Below are 16,027 nucleotides of genomic sequence, written 5' to 3'. Positions count from 1 at the left end.
AAGCTACCATCACGCAGGTGCACGGGGCGGCCGCCAGAGACAGAACACCTTCTGCTGAAGACTACCGTCAGGCAGAAATCGTGGTCCTGAGAAGAGCTCAACAGGAGCGCTTTCCTGATGAGTACCGTCTCCTCAAGTCAGGCAAACCTATCAGCCGTAGCAGTCGTCTCATTGCTCTCGCCCCTGAGTTCGACTCTGAGAGTGAGGTAATTCGAGAAGGTGGACGTCTTCGTCGCTCTGAGGATCTTGCCTACTCCAGTCTCCATCCAGTTGTCTTGGATCCAGCACACCCAGTCACCCGCCTGCTCATTCAGGACTTCGACAGTCGCCTGTTACACCCAGGATCAGAGAGGGTCTTCGCGGAGATCCGACGTTCCCATTGGATCCTGAGAGGCCGGGAAGCAGTTCGACGCTTTCAGCGAACCTGAACTGAGTGTCGAAGATGGAGATCCCGACCTACAGTCCCCAAGATGGCTGATCTGCCAGTCGCTCGCCTCCGCCTCTACAAGCCTGTGTTCTGCTCGACAGGAATGGACTGCTTCGGACCATTCGAAGTACAATTAGGACGCCGCGTGGAGAAGAGGTGGGGTATCATCTTTAAGTGCCTTACCACCCGAGCCGTTCACCTGGATGTTCTCACCTCCATCGATACCGATGCCTTCCTCATTGCACTCCGACGGTTCATTGCCCGGAGAGGAACCCCAGCAGAGCTCTACTCAGATCGAGGCACTAACTTCCGCGCCGGAGAGAGTGAGCTTCAAGCAGCCTTCGCCGCCATGACCTCCAACCTGCAAAGGCTCCTCGCTCCCCAGAAGATCAGCTTCCATTTTAATCCTCCTGCAGCTCCTCACTTTGGCGGAGTGTGGGAGCGAGAGATCCGATCAGTCAAGACGGCGCTCTACACTACAGTTGGAGCTCAACCCCTGCAAGAAGAAGTCCTCCGTACCGTCCTAGTGGAGGTGGAGGGCATCTTGGCTCATTGGTCGCATCTCCAAGGTCCACCCCAGTGCGGATGGCCACATCCGGTCAGCCGACATCAAGGTAAAGGACAGGACCTTCACCCGACCTGTCGCCCGGTTGGTGATCCTGCCAGCCCTCCCAGGAGAAGCCAGTGGACAGTCGCCTTGAGTTTTTGTTAGTGGTAACCTTTTGTTGTGAGCAAATGTACTTCATACATTTGGGGGTGGCTGTACAAAAGGCCCCTCTGTTTCAGTTCTCTCTACGTCTGAATAAGGCTGTTTCTCATCCCAATCTTCGCTCTCTCTCCCCCACTGACTTCTCCTCTTCTGTTCTCTCTGCTCTGCCTGCCCCTGAATCTTTTTCTCTTCTTTCCCCTGACACTTCTACTGATCTTCTTCTCTCCACCCTGTCCTCCTCTCTGGACAAACTGTCCCCTCACCTCCAGGCCTGCACGCTCAGCTCCACCTGCCCCTTGGCTGTCGGACTCAGTGCGTACTGAGAGACGGAGCGTGAGGGCAAATGGAGGAAAAGTAAACTTCCTGAAGACCTTCTTGTCTTCCAGTCCTTGCTTTCCACTTTTTCCTCCTCTCTCTCTGCTGCAAAAACTGCCTTCTTCTGTAACAAAATTCAAACTTCTGCTTCCAACCCCAAAAAACTCTTCCAAACTTTCTCATTCCTCCTCCAACCCCCACCCCTCTCCCCTCCTCCTCCCTGACGATTTCGCCGACTTCTTTGACAAGAAGGTTAACGATATCCGATCTTCCTTCCCTCACCTCCCAGCTGTCCACACCACCCACACCTGTCGCTCTCCCACTCCTCCCTCTCTACCACCCTCTCCCTCACCTCCCTCTCTGTCCCACTTCTCTCCCCTCTCTGCAAATGAGGTCCTTCACCTTGTAACATCCAGCCGCCCCACCACATGTTCCCTTGACCCAGTCCCTTCCCCTCTCCTTCATTCTGCTGCACCTGATCTTCTTCCTTACCTGACCCACCTCATTAACACATCTTTGACATCAGGCTCTTTTCCTTCTGCTTTCAGGACTGCCAGAGTCACTCCTCTTCTACAGAAACCAGCTCTTGACCCTTCAGAGATCAAGAATTACAGACCGGTATCCCTTCTACCCTTTCAGTCCAAAACTCTTGAACGTGCTGTCTTTAAACAACTGTCCTCTTACCTCCACCAGAACAACCTCTTGGATCCCTACCAGTCCAGGTTCAAGGTGGGCCACTCAACTGAGACGGCCCTCCTAGCAGTAACTGAGTCACTCCAAACTGCTCGAGCTAACTCTCTCTCCTCTGTCTTGATTCTCCTGGACCTGTCTGCAGCATTTGACACAGTGAACCACGACATCCTTCTCTCTACCCTGGAATGGGGGTTTCTGGCTCTGCACTCTCCATGTTCTCATCCTACCTGACACATCGCTCCTACCAGGTCACACTGAGAGGGTCTGTATCGAAGCCACATAGGCTCACCACTGGGGTTCCCCAAGGTTCGGTCCTGGGTCCTCTTCTTTTCTCCCTCTACACATCATCTCTTGGTTCTGTCATCCACTCCCATAACTTTTCCTACCACTGCTATGCAGACGACACCCAGCTGATTCTGACTTCCCCCTTCTGACACCCAAGTGGAAGCACGCATTGCTGCGTGCCTGGCAGACATCTCGGGGTGGATGTCGATGCACCACCTTAAGCTCAACCTGGACAAGACTGAGCTGGTGTTTCTCCCGGGGGAAGGGCTGCCCGTTCCGAGATCTGGCCATCACCATGGATGACTCCATGATGATATCAACCCGGACCGCGAGGAATCTGGGTGTGACCCTGGACGACCAACTGTCGTTCTCGCCAAACATCGCATCAGTGACCCGTTCCTGCCGATTCCTCCTCTACAACATCCGGAGGATTCGCCCCTTCCTCACCGACAAGGCAGCACTGGTGCTCATCCAGGCTCTTGTCATCTCCCGCCTGGACTACTGCAACTCCCTCCTTGCTGGCACCCCGGCTTCTGCCATCAGACCTCTGGAGCTGGTTCAGAAAGCTGCTGCTCGTCTGGTGTTCAACCTCCCCAAGTTCTCCCACACCACTCCCCTTCTCCGCTCTCTACACTGGCTCCCTGTAGCTGCTTGCATCCAGTTTAAGACTCTGGTGCTAGCCTACAGGGCAGTGGAAGGAACAGCTCCTTCATACCTCCAGGCTATGGTCAAGCCCTACACCCCCGCCCGACCACTTCGCTCTGCGGCCACCAGGCGCCTGGCTGCCCCGTCACTCAGGGGTCCCTGCGCACGATCGACACGGTCACGGCTTTTCTCTGTTCTGGCACCCCGATGGTGGAACGATCTCCCGACTGATATCAGGACAGCTGAGTCGCTGCCCATCTTTCGCCGCAGGCTGAAAACCCACCTCTTCAGGAAACACTACCCTGATCCGCCCTCTTAGGACAGCACTTGCGCTGTCCTAGTTCCTTACGCACTTATTGTTTCCTGCACCACTGGCACCCTCTATATTTTCTTTACCCCTACCCGAACCAGGGTTTGAATCCCATTCCTGCTTTTCTTACCTCTTTTATTTCTTCCCCTACCCGAACCAGGATTTGCATCCCCACCCCGCTGTGACTGGTGTGCAGTTGGTGAGAGGCTGAGGTAGATTATGGTGGTTGTGGTGTGAGGGGCAGTGTTGGCTGGCATTAGGGGGGTGACTCTGGGACGCCAGTGGTCATTGTCTAGCCTCCTGGAGGTGTCGTGGGCCCAACTAGACGAAACACTGATGGAAGGAGGTTCCCACCTGATGACCCCAATGATATGTTGGTCAGCACTGCTCACTGATCTATATAATAGGGAGTGTAGGGAATTATTCACTGAGTTTGGTCCTTTATTTTATTTTATTTTTATTTTTTTATTTTCTTTAGCACAAGTTTCTTGTGTTTATATTGAATCCTAAATATTCTTTGTTTTCTAAATTGTCTTCCCATCTGTCTAGGTACCTGACTTATCGCACTTACTCAAGCACTAGTTTTGCTCTTAGCTGTTTGGTTTTGGAAGGAAATGCACTTATGATTTCTTGTGACCTGAAGTTCTTTTGCCTACCAATGTTGAACGCAATTATTGTAAGTCGCTTTGATTAAAAGCGTCTGCAAAATGACCGTAATGTAATGTAATGTAATATCAGATTGAATCCTAAACTTGACTTTCTTTCCTCTTCCCTTGTCTTGTCATTTTCCAGGTCATGTTTTGTCTATTCTGTGGGGTGAACCTTCCATCCGTCCTGGTATATTGTGGATCATGCTGTAGAAATGTCAGGTTCCTAAGGAGTCTTCAAGATGAAGATACATTTTTTTCTGACAGCTAATGAGGTTCTTAATAAACATGATGGATTGCTATGTTTTTTTCAGAGAATAATTTGTCTGTTAGTCATGAATATACAAATTCATAAGGTGAAATCCATAACAGAGGCATGTGGAATACAATGAATTTGAAGACATGGAAAATTAAGAAAGCATCTTAGTCTAGTAGCCTACTGATCCCTGTAAAAAATCTATCTTAATCAAGTAACTTATTCCCTTTGTGACAATTACAATACTTGTGTGAAAGTAATCAGTCCTATGCAACAATATTGAATGTTTTGCACTGTAGAGAGACATTTTTAATTAATTAATTTTAACCAGTGCATTGAAAAGCTTGATTCCTCAATAACTCTAATAACTAACTACCATGTCATCCACACATGATAATCTCAACAATCTTTTATTCACCTCTCTGTAAAAATTGATAAAGCTCATAGTTAGGGATGGCTCAGGTGATCCTGAAACATCCCATAGTTAAGCTGCTATAGGCCTAGACTGCTGAGGGAGTTCATCTGTCACAGCTTTCCTCACTTTCCTCTCTTTTTTTCCCCTGTTCAATTTCTCAAATGACATTAAGTATATGTGACATTATTGTGGTCATTAACTCGTGTTTCCCTGTTCCAACAGATATCCTTTGAATGGTGTTAAGGCTCGTGTATACTTCGCAGCAGTGTGTCGTAGTGAGCTTGTTGCAGACACGACGCAGTTATTTTTGATTTATGCCTTGAAGCGCGGTCTGCGCTATGTTAATCCCACGCCACAACGCAAGAGGGACAATCACGAACAAGCTAGGATTGTGGGTGTTACGGTTACGGAGGTCATTCAACAACAATGGCGACTGGACGAATGCGCACTTTGATTGAGATGCAGCTGATCGATCTAAAAATAGAAGAAATATTGCTACTACTGGAGCTGGCAGAGAGGGAAAGAATCGTCACGGTTAGCACGGTTAGCGTCAGCCGGTTAGCAAACCGGAAATACGCATAGTGTCTGCGTAGGGGGGGGGGGGCATGTCTGTGTTAACTGCGACACACACGCAGACGACCTGGTTTCCCCCCCCATGTCTTCTCAAACCCCAGCTGGTCGAGGCGGATGGCCACCCTTCCTGGTTCTGGTTCTGCCAGAGGTTTCTTCCTGTTAAAAGGGAGTCGTTTCTCTCCACAGTCGCCTCAGGCACGCTCAGGACAGGAGATTGGATTATTTTATGAATAATTATGATTACAATTAATTTAATTCCAATTGGCTTGAATTGGACTTTTCATCTAAGTGCCTTGAGATGACATTTGTTGTATTTGGCGCTATATAAATAAAAATGAATTGAATTTAATTGAACTGTCTGTAAATCATTAGTCTATCTTAGCAAAACAAGTTACCTTCACAACCTTCAAGTTGTCTTTTGCTGGTGCTTTTTTCTTTTTGAAACACGCTTGTCTCTCCTTCTGTTTTAGACTCCAGAAAGTCTGAAATGACTCCAGTGCACGTTTTCCAGGAGCCTCTGCTTCAAATAAGAATCCAATCAATCGTCAATAAGAAAGAACAGAGAGATACACAGTGATCTCACCCAAAGTATATAGAGTGTACATTACCTAAACCTATTTAAAAAAGAAAAAGAAAAGAAACATTACCCTCACTTGTGCCAGGTTTGTCATCAACATCACGCAGGAATTTGATGCCCTTGTCACATGAACAACAAAACAGTGGTTTCGAAGGCTGGTGGTGTCCACAAAAAAGACAATACATTATGATCTGCAACAAAAAAAATCAAGTATCATTAGGTTGCTTTGGACTTCAATTGCATTAACATTTTAGCCGTCAGTTGTTTCCACCCGGATGTGTTTTTGTTCCGGACTCTCTGTACCTCAATCTGACATTATGGTACCTTCTCAAAAGTCCCTGGCCACCCCACAGTAGAGATGCTTAACTCGAATCTTTTGGGTGATCCGGGCTGATCGGATCATTTCGAGGAGGGGATCCGAGTTATACGGATCACTTGAATCACTTGAGTCACGTATTAAAAAAAAAAAAAAAAAAAAAAAAAAAAAAAAAACCCTTTCTGCCGTTTAGTGGCTATGCGCCTCGCCTTTTTTTTTGTCCCATTTATCAATTCATTTTGATAAATCAAAGAGCAGCCTACGGCTACAATTTCATTAATTTATTTTTGTCAAGTAATAATTCAATGCCATTTTATCTGAAAGCCAGACACAACAGCTAGTGTGTGCATTTACACAGCGACAAATGTGGTAGCATTAGGTGAGGCAATGCTGAGTTTAGACCTACAAGTAAACAACATGGAATGATCTTGCCCTCCCTATATCACTAAATGATTATTTTTCAACGGCTGTACAAGATGCATGAAGCCACGCTAACCGAGCCTGTAGCGAGCTACAAAGGCTTCAGCAGTCAGATGGGTTGACGAGTCGACAATCCTTGCTGCCGGCAGAATCGAAACTTAAAAAGATCCGAGTTGGCATGGATCCGCTACTTGCCCGTCTGACCACTGAATCGCGGGCTCTGGGTGACTCAGCGGGTCAGACGGGCAAGTAGCGGATCCGTGCCAACTCGGATCATTTTAAGTTTCGATTTTGCCGCGTGACTCGTCTGGCCGTGAGTCACCCAGAGCCGGCATGATTCGCCAGACTCAGGCACCCGCTTCCACACAGAAACAACTCAATATACGATCTGACCGAGCAAGGATCCGTCAAAGTGGCTGGCTTAACTAGAGAAAAAAATGCAACGCTACGAAGTTGTAACATAAGTGGTGGTGTGGCTCATTTATACAACTAAGAGTTGCGAGCAAGCAGAGAGATAGAGCCGAGCGCGAGCAGAGTGAGCCGTTCGAGCAGTTACGAGTCAGTGGGGATTCGTCCCGTCCGGACGGATCGCAAGTCCGGATGGATCGCAAGTCCGGACGGATCAGTAGGGGGCATGGCTCACTTAACCGGCTCGTGACAAACGGGGCGGGAGTTAGGTTTCGTTTCACTCAGTGTGTCTGTGACTGTGTTCGTGACTGAACACCATGCTTGAGAAAGACCGTAGCCTAGTAGGCAACTAAAGAGGGAACACACACACACACACACATATATATATATATATATATATATATATATATATATATATATATATATATATATATACATATATATATATATACATATATATATATATATATATTCTGGTTTAATCTTTTTTTAAATTTTTTTTTTAAGGCGGATCAAATGCATGCCACCATCCGGTCTGCCCGGGTGACGTATTTATCCGGGTTGAAAACCGGATAACCCGGATTTTGTTACAGCTCTACCCCACAGAGCTTCAACTTCACATTCATCCAAATAGCTTGTGTTACTCGAGCCTTAGATTATTGTTAGCATGATTATTAATGATAAAAACAACAGCAATAATAATAATAACAACAACAACGACGACAGTAATAAGCTGCCGAAAATATGTAGCCGTAAGTTGCTTCCACTCGGATGTGTTTTCGTTCCGGGCTCTCAGTACCTGTTGTTACCATATAATACATCCATGGTTGTTACTTGTTAGTTGTTTTTGTCTGGGGTAGACACTGCTCTAGAGTGAGAGCATGTGGTGGTAGCCTACATAATATCTGTGTTTTGCTGCATATTCGAGTAAAGTTACCGAACTCGATTCTCCTCTCGTTAGTGGTCTCTCCGTGTTAGCCGAAGCTAACAACACACTAGCATCCTCCAGTTCAATTTGAAACCTGGGGCTACAAAGCCTAACCAAATAACACATTAAAAGCACACGTAGCGACATTAAACACTAACATTTTCACTTACTTCCTCATTAGTTTCCCAGTAATTACTCCTCGTTTCTTCTTCTAAGTTACTTCTCCTCAAACAGGTGCATCGGCAAAAGCAGTCCCCGATTATCCACTTCCGTTGTCGCTCTTTTTATTTGCAGCCTCTTTTATTTGCAGCGGTGTTTCTTTTTATTTGCAGCCTCTTTTATTTGCAGCGGTGTTTCTTTTTATTTGCAGCGTCTCTTTTATTTGCAGCGTCAGCGTTTCTTTTTTATTTGCAGTAGTTTGTTTTTGTTTGCAGCGTTACTTTTATTTGCAGCAATGGCGGGTCCCAGCCACCGTACAAACATGCTCAAAACAACTTCTGAGAGAGGGTCAGGAATATATATTTGTACTGTAGTCACAATCTTTAAAAACACAATTCACAGTTTCGAGTCTCGAAGGTGTTCAAAATATTGCTTCTCTGTGTTAAAACTACATGAATAACATACAAGACATGGAAATGAAACTATCTATCCTGACTGTTGAGTCTGTGTATGATTTCTAGACAAATGTGCATGAAGTGCCCCCCAACTTTTAGATAAACAAGGACAATCTGAGTACAAGCAGGGTAGTGACCGGCCTTGACTAGTGTGTGGATGCTTGAACGTATAATGTTTTATGAGCTCTAAACGTTTTGATGACCTAAAATTGCATTGCATGACCATCTCATATCACAAGAGGCCTACTCTTTCTCCCTGATGAATTTCTTCTCGACCTCCTCTCCCTAGACCCCAATTCCAACTGTCCACAATGCCCACAGGCTCCTCCAAAGGGCACCCTGAAAATGAAGAGACACAATTTGTGGTATCAAAACAATGGTCTAAAATATTCAGGCACAATTTTAATATTACGTTATGGATGACTAAGGCAAAATAACAAAACAATATTACATCATGCATACATTATTTTCTACTTGCCTGAATGATGAGAATAATGTTCTGTTCTGATTTGTTTCCTGTTGATAGAAAAATATTTTAATAAGACTTAATAAGAAATAAACTGTATCAAGAACAAACGTAAATTAACATTTTGTTTTGTCTAGCTAAATAAAACAATTAAAGGTAGGGTAGGAGATCCTGGATTTTGAGTCCAGCGAAGCTGCATTTTGAAAATACACAGGTAAAAAGTCCCAACCCTTTTCTTCACTTTCCCCCCGAAGGCACGCCTCTAGAGTACATGAACGCGCACGAGCACGAAGGTGCACGAGCGCTGTTCTGACAGCAAGCATCGATTGTTACCGTATTTAGTATTTAGTATATGCTAACTATATGTTTAATAATGCTTGGTGCTAGCCAAGCTGGCTCTAGTTTAGCTTCCTGCCAAGCTTCTGGACGCGTAATTTTTTCACGGAGCAGGGTACGCGCACAGGGGGAAGGAGGGGGAGGGAGGAGCAGATTGCAGTTTGATAGACGGCATCAGGATACTGTTTTTCCTAGATTGTACATTCTTGAGGCCACTAAAACTTTTCATATTTGTGTCAAAACTTTTAATTAATCGGTTGCAATGGGGGTGTGAAGAGTATTTCAAGCAATATGTAAAAAAATGTTCCAGAAAAAGATCCCCTACCCCACCTTTAACACATGACAGATTTATTTGCTAGTAGAACTTGTAATGAACAATCGATTCTTACATTTAACTACAAAAACACGAATCCTGAGTAAAATAATAACCCCCCCACACACACACACACTTACAGGCCAGCACGGACCAATGTGGCGTTATGCTAACTTTAAATTAACTTATCAACAGTGACATATCTTGCGTCAAACTACATGCAGACTTATATATTATCACAAATTTAAATCCTGCATCTTATCGTATCGTATGGATGACCGTCAATCCTGTTGTATTGTGCGCATGCGTTGTGTATGCGTTTCAAAATGCTACACTTTCAGAGTAAAGTTTATGTAGTATTTCTAGGTTTATGTACATACCAGAGGTGGGAAAAAGTCCCTATGTTGCAAGTCCAAGTAGAGTCTCAAGTCTTTGCTCTCAAGTCTCGAGTAGAGTCTCAAGTCTTTGCTCTCAAGTCCAAGTCAAGTTCAAGTCCTAGGATTTTTGTTTTGAGTCCCAAACAAGTCCTGAGATTTTTGTTTCGAGTCCCAACCAAGTCCTAACAAATCGATTATAATTAATGATACGGATCATGACCACGCCTCAATTAAGTTGTTTATATTTTATTGTTAATGTTCAGCCACTTATTCATTTCTTTATTTTTATCAATATTGTGTTTAGATGCTTCGTCAATATAAGTAGCCTCTGGTCTGTTAGCTGTGCGTAAGCTAATGTGACGTAGTGACGTGACGTGGCGGGCGGCGTTCAGTTCAGGCGGCGTTCAGGTGTCACTGATGGCTGGGATTTCTGGCTGGTTGCTACAGTATTGATGCGACACTTTTAAAAAATATTTTAATATTTGTGCTTGCTGCATGTGACTTGACTCAAGTCCAGAGGGTTAAGTCCAAGTAGAGTCTCAAGTCTTTGCTCTCAAGTCCAAGTAGAGTCCAAGTCTTTTTTTGGATTTGGTCAAGCAAGTCTCAAGTCATCAAAATCGGGACTCGAGTCCAAGTCAAGTCTCAAGTCTTGAGTCCAAGTCCCCACCTCTGGTACATACAACTATTAAACATTTAAATTGTATGAGGAAACCTAAGTAAAACGTACTTTCCCCCATAATTCATGTATTACGTTAATAAAATGTTTAATTTTACTTAAGAAACTCTAGTTCTTATTGAATCTTGAAAGTAGAAATTATGACAGTTACTCTAATAGAGTTTACTTCACCAAAAAGTCTCTTTTTTCAATGTTGTGTCACAATGGGAACAGATGGACTAGAGTCATTAAAAGAAGGTAGTTCAGTTGAAAATAAAATCTTGCCTTGTACACACACATGTATAGAAAATATTTACTCATCTTTGGTCTGCAGTTTCTCCACCTTCTATTGGGCATGTTTCTGATGATGTAATAAGATGAGGGATGATAAGTTTCAAGAATATGTGATGCAGCAGCACAATTATTTGACAAGAACACTGAACACTGCTGAGTATGGTAAGAAGCTATGTTGACAGTTAAGATGAACGCTTCTCTTGAGTAATGTAGTATTGTTTATATTGTGCCATACATGCTAAAACATGCTCTGAATATATTTAATTGAAAAAATGTCAATCTCATTCTAAGTAGTTATATGAGAAATGGAGGAAGAATCTACTTTTTATGTTAATTATAGCATCCATCCCTGCTATGAAATAAATAATGGGTCTAAAATACTGACGAGGACCCCATCGACAGGATGTGTTTTACTGTATATTTTCTTGGGGTTGTTATCTGTTGTCATAGTCTGTGGAAATTTTCTTGTAATAATTTCTATAATTTACTTTAAACAACTCCACACACCTTCTAACTACCTCATCATCTCTCTGGCTGTGACTGACCTACTTGTTGGAGTTGTAGTTTTTCCTTTAAGCATTTCATATCCTCTCACCTCCTGTCTGTATTACAGAGAATTATTCTGTAAAATTCGAGACGGCTTTGATGTCATACTTAGCACAACTTCCATTTTTAATTTATGTTGTATTTCTGTTGACAGATACTATGCAGTGTGTCAGCCGCTGACATACAGGACAAAGATAAACATTCATGTTGTTGTGATCATGATCTCGATGAGCTGGGGGGTTTCTGTTCTAGTTGCCATTGGCTTCATCACTGCAGAATTAAACCAGGAAAAATGTAAACAAAAATGTTTTTCTGATATTGTAATTGAAAAGATTTTGGCTCCTGTTTTCTCATTTTATCTCCCGGTGATCATAATGCTGTATATCTACCTGAGGATTTTCCTTGTTGCACAGAGACAGGCTCGGAGCATACAAAACATAACACTGCCTGGAGTAAGTATCAGTAACATGGAGAGAAAGGCCACCAAAACTCTGGCTATTGTTATGGGAGCTTTTCTTATGTGCTGGCTTCCCTTTTTTCTTTGTTTTTCCTTGCAGCTATTAGGTGGTGTGTCAATGCCAGTTTATGAAACACTCAACTGGTTTACACTGTTGAATTCAATGCTCAATCCATTCATTTATGCTTTCTTTTACAGCTGGTTCAGGTCAGCTTTCAGAATGATAATTTCTGGAAAAATATTTCAAGGGCACTTTTCTAACTTCAAACTCCTTTGATATTTTTGGAGAATAGAAAGGTAAAACAATCTGTACTGTAAAGGTTGTAAAGTTTGTTGTGGCAAAATCTGCGGGCCGGGTCGGACCGGACCGGGCGTGATCAAGCTTTTTTTTTTTTTTTTTTAAATCTCTATTAGCTTAATTGGTACGGGCAAAATTATGTAATAATTAGACGAAATATTCTATATAGACAATATTCTTAATGTATACAAAGTCGCACAAGTCAGTTTTCCTCCACTGGCAAGCGTAACACCGAGCATGCCCTGCTGTGCTGAATTGGCTGGCCTGGAGCCAGAAGAAGTAAAGAAAAAAATAAAAACGGGAGAATTAAAAGTGAGCAAGTTTGAAGGAAAGTCGGAGGTATGGACATATTTTAAACAAGTCGTGGGTAGTGACAATGTATGTGTTGGCTTTGTGGAGTGCAGTAAGTAGGCCTATGGCATGCTGCTAACTTATGATAGCAAAAAAACGGGAAGGCTACTTCTTCGATGAACAGACAGCAGGCTTGCCATAGCAGAAAGGATGATAGTCATTGTTTGACATGGATAGACGAAAGGCGGCAAAGAAACGCTGTCAACGCTGTAAATCGCAGACCGGACGAGTTATGTATTTTCCCCTACTGTGATGGTCAATAAAATGTGATAAACTACAGATTAAATGAAATCTAAAATTGAACGATGTTTTACTTTTTGTCCAATAAGATCAGGAAGAAGTGGTCCGATATGAAATTGGCCAAAAAAAGAAGGTCGCAGCTGTCCGACGCAGCATGTCACAAACGGGGGGTGGGGGGGTCCGATCCAGGTTTGGATTTGAGTGCCGAGGAGAGGGTGGCTGGCCTGATCGGAGCTACGTCCTCATCGGGCGTGCCAGGGAAACTTGACTCTGATGTGCCCATGTCTGAGCTCGAGAATGGTGAGAATGACTGCACACCCAAGACGTTTACATAAAACAGTTGCTTTAATATTCAACACAAATGAGGTTCCTAATCAAACTAATATTTTTCATTCACAGATGAATCCGAAGTGGCATCCGGGCAACCTGACCCGCGCGACGAATACGCGGCCCCGTCAGCATCCGAAGCCGAAGCCTCTGCCCCCCGGTCTGCAGCGTCACACCGGCCAGCCGTGTTAACCACAGAGGTCCTAGAAAGACAAACAGAGATCGTGAAGTGGAAGTCACAGAATAAATGCTGAAAGAAATCGTTGTTCTCCTTTCTTTTTTCCTTGAATAACAGAGTGCTTACCAAAAGTCAGAATCGCTGAATAAGTTCCTCTCTCCTCCTGAGCGCTCTTGGCTGTGCAGGCTGGTGGTAGGGATCTCTGGGTGCGGGGTCCTCTGGATGTACATCTGGAAATGGCACTCCATTTTTTGGGGCAATGTTATGGAGATCCCCGCATGCAATAATAATATTGCATACCTTTTCGGGCGTATAGGCAGTGGCGGAACTACACTTTTTTTCTTGGGGTAGCAATGGGGTGGCCAAGTGTTTTTCAGGGGGTCAATGGTTTACAACACACACAAATAAGTTTATGCGCTAACAGTAATGTGGCACCAGAAGAACATCAAACCATCTGTTAGTAATTGAGTAATGTATATCTGTTATTATTATTATTATTGTTTTATTATTATTTATTCCTATATGGACTTACGCATGTTGTTCTCTTGTCTTGTGTTCTTCTTTGATATGTCATGACTTGTGATCATTTTTGTCTTATACTATATATATATAGCCTATATATATATATATATATATACATATATACACACACACACAATTTCCAGGGACTACAGATGAAAGATGTGAAGTGATTATTTCTGGTGCCTTTACAAGTTAATTAATGTGTATTGATCTTTCTTATATAAACCTATAAACAGTAATTTCAATTTGCAATAATGTTTAAGTAGCCACATATTAAGCAGACAGAAGATGCCATTTTGAGTGCAATTTTTAGTTAATTTATGTACAAAATGAATATGGTGCATTTACCAACACCCTGATACCATTGACAGAAACTAAAATGCACATAATAACTGAGTCACACAGTTACTCAGACACTGGGTCTGTTACACAGTTACTCTCACACACAGGTAGTCAGTTGTTCACACAGTCAGCAGTCCCTCAATTGTCAGCAAAAAACAAACAAAAAACCCAAAACAAAAACAAAAAAGTAAACTGCCAACAATTTGACATGACATACAAAGACTGACAAGGTTTTAACTAAGCAAAACATACTACACAGGTAAGTAGGACACAGTGCAGAGCATGGCCATAACCAGAGACAAACAATACCCATCTTAGCTTCAACAAAGCATAGGTCTTCTACCTTCTAGGGCAGGGGTATTCAACTAAAATTTAAAGAGGTCCAGTTAGAGAAAATTTCTCGAAGCAAAGGTCCGGAAGATCATAATGTCTAACTATTTAGTGTGATATATATTTAAGTTTAGTGTGATATATATTTAAGTAGCCAAGTAGTTGTATCAACATCTGCATGAAATCAAAACCTGACGGTTAAATCAAATGAATTTAGTACAATTCAAAAACTTTTTGACAATATTTATTGTCACGTAACATAGAACTGAACATGTATGTATGACTGCAGATAAGTTTAATGTTCTCGATCATAGCAGGGGCTCCATCTGTAGTTATTGAAACCACTTGTTTTGGCTCTATTCCTCTCTTTGTTAACATCTCCTTTATGGCCAGGTAGATGTCTTCTCCTCTTGTACAGAACGCTTTCTGGACTGGTCATATTGGGCTGTGAGACCACTTATTTTCTGTGATCTCACTTCAGATTTGAGTGGGTATGTTTGTTCAAAACCTTTATGTTTCGTCTCATAATGGCGTTTCACATTGGCCCTTTTTATAAGTGTCACAGTCTCTGAACATATGAGACACACTGTTTTAATGCTCCCAGTGAGAAGTATGAACAGAAACGAGTCTGTCCATTCCGGATTAAATGCTCTATTTTCGCTGTCCACTTTTCTTTTTTTGGAGAGCGCCATTTGTTACTTAATTCTCTACCTTTCTCTGGCTCCGTCGTCCGTTCCTCTCCCTTTCTCCGTCTCACTCCTGTTTCTCAACTTTCTTCAAGTCAGTCGTCTGTATATCTCCCTTTGTTTTCTCTAAATGTATGCTATCTATCGTCTTTTCATGTGTGACTTGACTCGTAGATTCGCAATGTTTACCGCCTGTAATGCACAGACTTGATTGGCTGAGTAGTATCACGTGGGATTGGTCTGTGCGTTTCCACAGCAGCTGAACTGCTACCGTAAAGACTGCAAAAGCTGCGCCGGTTAAAATGGAAGCGCTCCGTCAGGTTTTATCACAGCAGCTAAACTGCTACCGTAAAGACTGCAAAAGCTGCGCCGGTTAAAATGGAAGCGCGCCGTCAGGTTTTATCACAGCAGCTAAACTGCTACCGTAAAGACTGTCAATCATCGGGGGGGGGGCACTTGGGGTAGCCAATCAGATTTCAAGGGGGTCAAATGCCCCCGTAGCCACCCCTGTAGCTCCGCCCCTGCGTATAGGGTTCCCCCCGCAGCCGAGAGACAGATCCAGCTTTAGGAGCCCTATACACCTCTCCACAGTGGCACGCGTGCGCGTATGCGCAGTGTTAAAGCGCCTCTCCTGTTCAGTGTGAGGGTGCGCGGTTGAATAATGAGCCATCACTCTTCCAATTACGGAGTTGTACTTGTTTAATTTATTTAATTTGCGTTTATGTTTATATTTATATTGAAGTCAAATAAAACATGGGCCTTCTTTAAAGT

The 16,027-nt window shown here is 43.4% G+C and overlaps 1 protein-coding gene across 1 annotated transcript; it reads left to right on the top strand.

Moving 5' to 3' along the window:
- Positions 1 to 470: 470 nt before the first annotated feature.
- LOC142375691 (trace amine-associated receptor 1-like) lies at positions 471 to 12,259 on the top strand. The gene is made up of 2 exons (XM_075459832.1): positions 471 to 1,041; positions 11,382 to 12,259. Exons 1-2 carry the CDS (start codon positions 471 to 473, stop codon positions 12,257 to 12,259), a joined length of 1,449 nt encoding a protein of 482 aa, XP_075315947.1.
- The last annotated feature ends 3,768 nt before the right edge of the window (positions 12,260 to 16,027 follow it).

Source organism: Odontesthes bonariensis, chromosome 24 (assembly GCF_027942865.1).
Source record: "Odontesthes bonariensis isolate fOdoBon6 chromosome 24, fOdoBon6.hap1, whole genome shotgun sequence".
Classification (NCBI taxonomy): domain Eukaryota; kingdom Metazoa; phylum Chordata; class Actinopteri; order Atheriniformes; family Atherinopsidae; genus Odontesthes; species Odontesthes bonariensis.
Note: the sequence above shows the minus strand (reverse complement) of the source record. Positions and strands in the feature narration are given on the sequence as shown.